Source organism: Nesoenas mayeri (genome assembly GCF_963082525.1).
Source record: "Nesoenas mayeri genome assembly, chromosome: 27".
NCBI lineage: Eukaryota > Metazoa > Chordata > Aves > Columbiformes > Columbidae > Nesoenas > Nesoenas mayeri.
Window position 1 is genome coordinate 4126838 of NC_137555.1, and position 8646 is coordinate 4135483.

At 47.0% G+C, this 8646-nt stretch overlaps 1 protein-coding gene across 1 annotated transcript; it reads left to right on the forward strand.

The window, feature by feature from the left end:
* Positions 1 to 246: 246 nt before the first annotated feature.
* ANXA4 (annexin A4) lies at positions 247 to 5606 on the forward strand. The gene is made up of 11 exons (XM_080360173.1): positions 247 to 313; positions 858 to 952; positions 1230 to 1343; positions 1522 to 1612; positions 2698 to 2777; positions 3188 to 3244; positions 3456 to 3549; positions 4054 to 4149; positions 4561 to 4619; positions 4953 to 5075; positions 5323 to 5606. The coding sequence occupies exons 1-11, from the start codon at positions 301 to 303 to the stop codon at positions 5380 to 5382; spliced, it is 882 nt and encodes a 293-aa protein (XP_080216299.1). The 5' UTR covers positions 247 to 300; the 3' UTR covers positions 5383 to 5606.
* Positions 5607 to 8646: the final 3040 nt, after the last annotated feature.

Consider the following 8646-nt stretch of genomic DNA (forward strand, 5'->3'; position numbering starts at 1 on the left):
GATGAAGAGATTTTCTCCGTTTAGTTGTGTCCCTGTGCCTTATTTCTTATGTGGCTGGGAGGTCCCTCTAGAGCAAACAGTTTGTCTTTAGTGTGGAACCCTTGTAGAAAATCATTTGCGTTTGGCGGGCGGACTTTCCTTGCTATCAGTGGTTTGCATATTTTGAGTTGATTTTTTTAAGTTCAGCTTTACTGTGTGTAATATCTGCCTTTCATAACTCGTCTCCTGTGGGTTTAGGCGACAATCAAGGGGGTCTCGAGCTTCAGTGCTGAGCAGGAAGCACAGGCGCTAAGGAAGGCTATGAAGGGATTTGGTAAGTTGGTCTCCCTCTGCTGCTAAAACCTCTCTTTTTCCCCCAAGCATTGGGAACGTTTTGTCTGGTGGTTCGTTAGGAGGGGAAGTCTGCCATTTGCCAAGTGACTTGATCAGACTGAGGCCTGAACACAGCTGGAGATCCAAGTCTTGGCCACAAAAACATCGCTGGTCAGGCCTTGTGCCTCCTGCAGAAGATGTTGAGAGCCATAGAATCATAGTACGTCCTGAATTTGAAAGACCCACAAGGATCATTGAGTCCAACTCCTGTCCCTGCACAGGACAACCCCCAAATTCACACCATGTGTCTGAGGACGTTGTCCAGTCGCTTCTTGAGTCCTGCCAGGTGTGGGGCTGTGACACTCCGACAACCAGGTTGTGTATAGAATAGAAGACGTTGACAACCAGGTTGCGTAGGGAACAGAAGATGTTGAGAACCAGGTTGTGTATGGAAGAGAAGATGGCTAATAACACACTTTGGACAAGACCAGAGCAGGCTTCTGGTTTCTGTGCAAGCTTGACTGGTTTCCATTGGTTTCTTCCAGGCACAGATGAAGATGCCATCATTGAGGTCTTGACCAAACTAAACGTTTCCCAACGTCAGCAAGTTCTGATCACCTATAAAAGCAGCATTGGGAGGGTAGGTGGTCTTCAGAAATGAGTGACTGTTGCTTTAACTGGGAAATGCAGACAATTTGGGGTTATAACACTTGGGTAAAACGTGAACAACATCCCAGTCCCCACGACAGCAAGGTTGGCACTTGGTTTTCCTGCCAAGTTCATTTTGATTTGGTTCACTTCAGAGCAGCCGTTCATGCGAGGAGGGCTGGAGAATGAAGAGAAGGGGTGAATGAGTTCTTCCCATTCTCAAAGGCTGTATCTGCTCCTGACTCCTTTCTCTTCTCTCCATCTTGCAGGATTTGGTTGATGACTTGAAGTCTGAGCTGAGTGGGAATTTTGAAAGGGTGATCATAGGTCTGATGACTCCTACCACCATGTACGACGTGCACGAACTGAGGAGGGCTGTGAAGGTTTGGAAAACTTCCTTTTATGTTGCTTAAGTTCTGGTCAATTTAAGATGATATGGCATAATTATACATTTATTATTATGTAATATATATAATTATATATTATATATTTTAAAAATCCTAGTTGCCTATCAAACCAGTTGTCATTATAATCTGGGATCTCATCTCTGCAATTCCCTAGGGTGCAGGAACAGATGAAGGTTGCCTGATTGAAATTCTGGCTTCTCGCACAAACGAAGAGATTCGTCGCATCAATGAGAACTACAAACTTCGTATGTAGTACAAACTTCAAGCCATTATCGTACTGACTGAAAAGTCACTTGTGTGTATGCATGGGCACGTAAAGAGGAAAGAGAAGGGTCTGTTCACCTTTAAATGTGACAAATCAGCCAACACAACTATTATCATGTGTCTGGAGAGAAGTTCTGAGCTAAAAGGCTGTCAACAGCAGGACAGCTACCAGCCTCGAGAACTAGAATTTCACCCACAAATTAAATGGGTGTAAATAAAATGGGCTCAGGTGGTTATGTCTATCAGTCAGATGTCTGTCCATGTGTGGTTCTATTGCCAGTTTTAGACTGGCTGTGCTGCTTAATTTTACACTGAAGCACTAAATATGATGGCTGGACTGCTGTGATGACAGTCAAGGCCACCAGCATCCTGGCTGGTACCAGGGGGGGCAGTTCTGGGCCCCTCAGCTCAGGGCTCAAAATGGCGGCACCAAAATCACCTCAGCACACAAAATGGCGGCCCCAGGGGTGGCGGGATCACCTCATGAAAGCCCTTGAGGTGCTGGAGCGAGTTGAGAGAAGGGAACGGAGCTGGTGAGGGGCTGGAGCACAATGTGATGGAGCGGCTGAGGGACCTGGGGGTTCAGCTGGAGAACAGGAGCTGAGGGGAGACCTTCTGATCTCTGAACTGCCTGAAAGGAGCTTGGAGCCAGGGGGGTCGGGCTCTGCTCCCCAGGAACAAGCGCCAGGAGCAGAGGAAACGGCCTCAAGTTGCCCAGGGGAGGTTGAGGTTGGATGTGGGAACAATTTCTTCCCCAAAGGGCTGTGGGGCATTGGAACAGGCTGCCCAGGGCAGTGCTGGAGTCACCATCCCTGGAGGGCTGGACAGACGGACATGAGGTTCTCAGGGACAGGGATCAGAGGTGGACTTGGCAGTGTTGGGCTAACAGTTGGACTCGATGAACTTAAAGATCCTTTCCAACCTAAATTCAGTGATTCTATGATGTTTAGAGCCCTGAGCAGAGTTCTGCACTTACCTGGCTTACAGCTGGCAAATGTTGTGCACAAACATTGCCCATGTGGTGGATGTGTTGCTAACATGTCATTTGTGTGGGTGCTCTTGCTAGAATACGGCTGTACCCTCGAGGAGGACATTGTCTCTGACACATCTTCCATGTTCCGAAGAGTTCTCGTGTCCCTCGCCACGGTAAGTCCAGGCAAAGGAAAATGGGGGTGAATCTGCCCGTTGCTGGTGGACACATCTCTCGCTTCAGTGATGAGGTGTTTCGGGGTGACTTTTATTTCACTTATCTTGCATTTCACCTCGCCTGCATTTCACACGCACCTTCTGCAGGGAGAGGAGTCTGACGCTGGGTACGCGTTAATGCCATGTGCTCTTCTTAAAATGGCCCAGTTAAAGTGGATTGTTGCTTGTTTCAAAAGGAAGTATTATATAAATCACATCTGGGCCATGTTTTGCTGTATTTGTGAGCTACCATTCAGTTTTAAGGATCCCATTATGCCCCTCCAGCAACTTGTCTCGAATGGGGAATTTGCAGGACTTGCTTCCATTCACTGCTCTGGTGAAATGAGTTTTTCATCCTTCTACCCCCACAGGGAAACAGGGATGAGGGAACATATGTGGATGGTGCCCTCGCTCAACAAGACGCTCAGGTGTGTAGCAATTTTCCTCCTTGCTGTTCCTGTACATGTGATGTGTGGTGAATCCCTACTTTTCCTAGACCTCCTATTTTTCCAAGGTAGAACAGTAATCCCGAAGCTGTGTGACACAGCAGCAGCCCAGGTGGAGCCCTGGGCTCTCTTCTCAGTTTTCCCCCTCAGAGAAGCCTCTTCACTTACTTTATCTGTTCATAATGTCTTCAAGTGCCTGTATGAAGCTGGGGAGAAGAAATGGGGAACAGATGAGGTTCAATTTATGACCATCCTCTGTACACGGAACAGATTCCACCTACTAAGAGGTAGGAGCTTCTGCTGGATTTTTTCCCTTGTTTGAGGACAATACTTCTGTACTCGTTCATTAACTGACTGTGAACTCCTCCTGAGACAGCAGGTATCCTAGAGCCCAGTCACATTAAATTCTTTAAGACCGTTTTATTCCCTTCTGAGACAAAAAGAGACTTGAGAAAAACATCAATACAACTCACTCCGGCCTGTAAATTGGGGATAATGAAGTGTGACTCCCACTGGGGCAGAGAGGGAAAGAAGCATTTAAACTGCTCTCATTAACTAGCGGTTCTTGAAAATGCTAGCAGCAGTGGTGGGCCAATTAGCAAGGCAGTTGATAATTAAAATGGATTATTTCTGTGGGGCAGCCCTGACTTAGCTTACAGTGTCACAATAATGGTACAATGTTCATAGAGAGTCTGAGGGGCTTGATCTTGCCAAGCGATCCTTGGTGGTTTACACTCTGTATGCCCTGGAGCATCTCACTCACTCTTCTTATTCCTGACTCTTCCTCCTAGTTTTTGATGCCTACAGAGAGATTGCTAATAAAGACATAACAGAGAGCATTAAATCTGAGATGTCAGGAGACCTCGAGGATGCTCTGTTAGCCGTGGGTGAGTTCCCCGCTTTTAAACTTTGCCTACAAAGTAATTAAATAATTAGAGATATCGTCTCTTGCCCTGGCTGGCTGTAGCTTTAGGAGGCAGATACTGTTTGTCTTTTTTTTGCAGCTGCAATCGGATGAGAAAGCTCTGTGCTTTATGGTATCGTTTGCTTTCCCAAGTGATGCTTTGGTAGCTGACATTTGCTGTCAGGAAGCACTAAAGGCTTAAAGAAAATGTTACTGTGCATGGAGACATCGTTTCCAGCCGGTGACTGCGGGTGTCTGTGTTGTCCTTGCTGTTTGCCGGCCCTGAGCTGCATCTTTACAAACACCTTCACTGAGAATGGGCTGGAAAGGTTTGGAAGACCAGCTCCTTTGGGTTTTATTGACCTGCATTCTCTTGTTCTTGTCTCCCTTGCAGTGAAGTGCACGCGAAATAAACCTGCGTATTTTGCTGAAAGATTGTATAAATCCATGAAGGTAAAGAGCTTTTGGTGCGAGATCGTTGTTATTTTTCCCCCTTGCCTTTCCATGCTCGAGTCAGTAGCATGACAGCAATCATTAGAGAAAGAGAATCTCTCATTAACTGGGGAAAAAAGGAAGATCTGAGCTTATTTATGGACCTTTTTTCCCATTGGGAAGCTCAGAGCAATACATTTACTGGGGAGCACACTGCTAGGGGATCCCTCCACTAATGTAAAAATGCTCCGATTAGGAACAGATCCCATAGAAGACCAAGTGCTAAAACCTTTGTGCCTCTCACTGATTTATCCAAAAGTCTTGTAGTTGCATGTGGTTGGTTTATTTCTTTAGGGCTTGGGAACAGATGACAACACGCTGATCCGGGTGATGGTGTCCCGCTGTGAAATAGATATGCTGGAGATCAGAAGGGAATTCCTGAGCATGTATGGGAAATCGCTCTACTCCTTCATTAAGGTGAGATTTTCAGTGTTAGAAATGAGCTGGATTTGCTAAACAGCTTAAAGTAGACAGGTCCCCACTTGACACCTTTTGGGTATTTCAGAGGAGCTGGAAATAAGGAGACTTTACATTTATGTACTGAAAATATTCCTGAATGTTCTTAAATTGTCAAAGAGGATAAAAACCCTACAACCAATTGTACCTGCTGGAAAGAATCCAGCACGGAGCACTACAACTAATTGTGTTCCTTTTTCCTTTCTAGGGAGACTGCTCAGGAGACTATAGGAAAGTTCTGCTCAGACTCTGTGGCGGGGAGGATTAAAGGATTCCTGCTGTACTGCTGGGTGATGGGAAGTAGCTGATCATGAGGATTTCTTTCTTTTTAATTTTTCCCAATTATCTTATTAGTTGCTAAGAGCATTGACGTTGGTTAGTTAATGCTCTGGTTAGATAACGGCCATTCTGGTTGACCCTTTTGATACGCTTTTATGCTCGGAACACCTATGTGTCTGCTAATCGGGCTAGCAAAGCCCATCTTATACAGAATGCTGCAACCAAATATATAAAAGCTAAATTATTTCTTGACCAGCTGTCGCTTTGCCATTGCATTGACGAGCAAAACTCAATCAGCTGAAACAAACTGGGATGCAGAATGTGAGATGCTGCGTGAGGAGAAATTAACCTCATCACTACATGGAAAATGCAGAACGCAGGCTTGCTTCGGTCTTTGCAAGATAATTTAAACACAAATAAATCAATCATCTAAAATATTAGCACGATCAGATCTTAACTTGCCCTCTGTTAGTGTGGAGCATTAACAGCCTGGCTGCACTTAATATATATGTTGCCTATAGATCTGTAGGTAGGGAAGATGTCACTGGTGACATCAGAAAACTTGCTGCCCTGGTTACAGTGCAGCCTCGTGTTCTTGGTCTGTCTTGACTCGTGGGACTATAAATCATCAGGGTTACATTATTAACACAAACCCTTTCTCTGGCCAAAGCGATGTCCTTAGAACGGTGCCTTTTCAGGAATGATCTGTCCCCAAAACCATGTCTCACCAGCACTCCCTGGTGCCTTAGGCCAGGATGCCTTGTCCGGGGGTCACTCACCGTGTCTCCCTGGTGCTGGCTGGGTGGACGTGTCACCATGTCACCAGCACACGGTCCGGTTTTTGTGCCTGTGCCAGACTGGGACGTCCACACCAACCTCTGGAAGAGCCTTTTCCCCAGGCCCTACACAACTGAGCGTTGTTTTCACTAGAAATATTTGGTTCTTTTTTGGCCTCGCAAGAGGCCAATAGGCTTTAATACAAGATACTTCCATGGCCTCAAATAAAACAACTTTATTTCTTGCTCTCTGTGCTGCAGTTGGAGATACATTCCTTAGCTTTGGTGGGAGCTTTTTCCCGTTCTACTGGAGCATTCTGCTCAGTGGAAGAGAAATTGTCTTACCCAGTACAACAGGCTCACAGATGCGCTCAGGCTTGGGTTTGTGTTTAAATGCTTTATGTTACGTTGCTTTTTAAAAATGAATAAACAATTCATTTCTATACCTTCTGCCACTACTGTGTGTTCTGGGAGAGGAAATGTGAAGTAACTGTTTCCGTATTTAACAATTTCTGTGCTGCACAGATGCTTTTTCTCCCTTTTTCTTCTGCACGCACCTTCCAGTCACAGAGCGGGGTGTGCAGGGCCCTGTCTGGGGTGACATCGCCCCAGGGGACACGTCTGTAAATCCATCGCCCATATCTCTGCAGGCCATTCACATGGCAACACCGTAAATTCTCCTCCAGCAGCGCTTTGGGAAATGGTTTATAATGGTTTATAAAATCCCATCTCCGTGGTGGGAACTCACCGGTATGTGGGGCAGGTTTGGGGTGCAGGCCCGCACGCCCCAGCTGCTGCAGTTGGGTGGCTGCTGCTGCGCTCACTTGCAGCTCAATAATCATGTGCACATCATGGAATCACAGAATGTTTTGGGTTGAAGGGCCCTTCCCAGCTCCCCAGTGCCCCCCTGCCATGAGCAGGGACATCTTCACCAGCTCAGGTTGCTCAGAGCCCCGTCCAGCCTGGCCTGGGATGTCTCCAGGGATGGTTCATCCACCACCTCTCTGGGAACCTGGGCCAGGCTCTCACCACCCTCAGGGGCAGCAATTCCTTATATCCAGCTTGCATCTCGCCTCTTTTAATTTAAAACCATCACCTCTTGTCCTACCGCAACAGGCCCTGCTAAAAAAATCTGTCCCAATCCTTCTTATTGTCCCCTTTTAAGGACAGAAAGGCTGCAATAAGGTGTCCCCGGCGCTTCTCCTCTCCAGCTGAACACCCCAACTCTCTCAGCCTGTCCCACAGCAGAGCTGCTCCAGCTGAAACGAAGCAATAAACTTAACAGCAGAGTCAATGATACTGTTCAGCAGCATTCTTTATATTATCACTGCTGAGGAGCTCTGGGCATCATCCTCCATCAGCGCTCCGAAGACTGGATGCTCTTATGTTGCTTATATTCACATAATTATTACATATGCATTACAATTTCTGAAAATTTGGACATACACCTATACTAAGAAATAATTGATGTTAGATATAGTTGTTTAGTTTCTTGGTTATACCTATTAATTATTAGTTAAATATCAACTAAGCACAATGTGTGACTCAATCTTCCATCTCCCTCTTGTCATGTAGAAGGATCTAAACCTTGAAAAACATTCCCTCGTTTTGCAGGTGGTCAGGAAGCATTGATCATGTCAGTTGGTTAATGATGGTGTAAGGAACGTTTAACAAAGAACTGCTGTTCTTACGTAACTGAGGACCCGGCGCCCGACTCCAGCGTGGGGGAAGGACCAAGAGACATGGGACTATGAATCCTTAATGTATAACAGTCTCTTCCAGGAATATATACTGATACCTGTATTTACAAGTTAATTTAGGTGGAAAGGTAGCAAAAGGACTAGGAATCCATATCTTAAATAGAATGATAAAGGGAACAGTATTGTATGTAAACTGAGGCAGGGTCGGGTGGACCGTAAACCCTGTACCAACCAATGGGGAACAGGGGAGGGAAATTGCAGCCGAGATTTTGGGGGGATACAAGCAGGGGATTTTTACCTTTAGGTAGAACACCCGGTGTTGCAATATCATTATTTAAAAAGTCGTTTTGCTGAGAGATCCTGCCTGAACCTATTATATTTGCAAAACAACTGTTTCCTGCAATGGGTACGTCCTTTGCAACTTAATCACAATATAGCTTAATTTAGCAGCTTCTCCCCACAGCCTCGCATCATTTCTGCGGCTCCCCGGTCCCTCCCCAGCCGGTCCGAGTATCCCGTGCCGGGCTCAGCCCGCTCAGTTCCCCTGGCAGCTCCTCCCGCCCCGCAGAGCTGCGGAGCGGCCGGGGCCCGACACGGGGTCGCGGTTTGGGGTTTTCTGGCAGCACCGGGACCCCGCGGCAGCACCGGGACCCGCGATCCCACCGGCAGCACCGCGATCCGCGATCCCACCGCGATCCACGATGTCCCGGAGCGGCCCCAGCGCCCCCACGCACGCGCAGAGCGCAGCCACGGCCCCCGCGCATGCGCTCCCGCGCA

Coding starts and splice junctions, on each gene's coding strand:
- ANXA4 (XM_080360173.1), top strand. Junction 1,344..1,521: donor AACTGAGGAGGGCTGTGAAG/GTTTGGAAAACT, acceptor GCAATTCCCTAG/GGTGCAGGAACAGATGAAGG. Junction 4,620..4,952: donor GATTGTATAAATCCATGAAG/GTAAAGAGCTTT, acceptor TTATTTCTTTAG/GGCTTGGGAACAGATGACAA.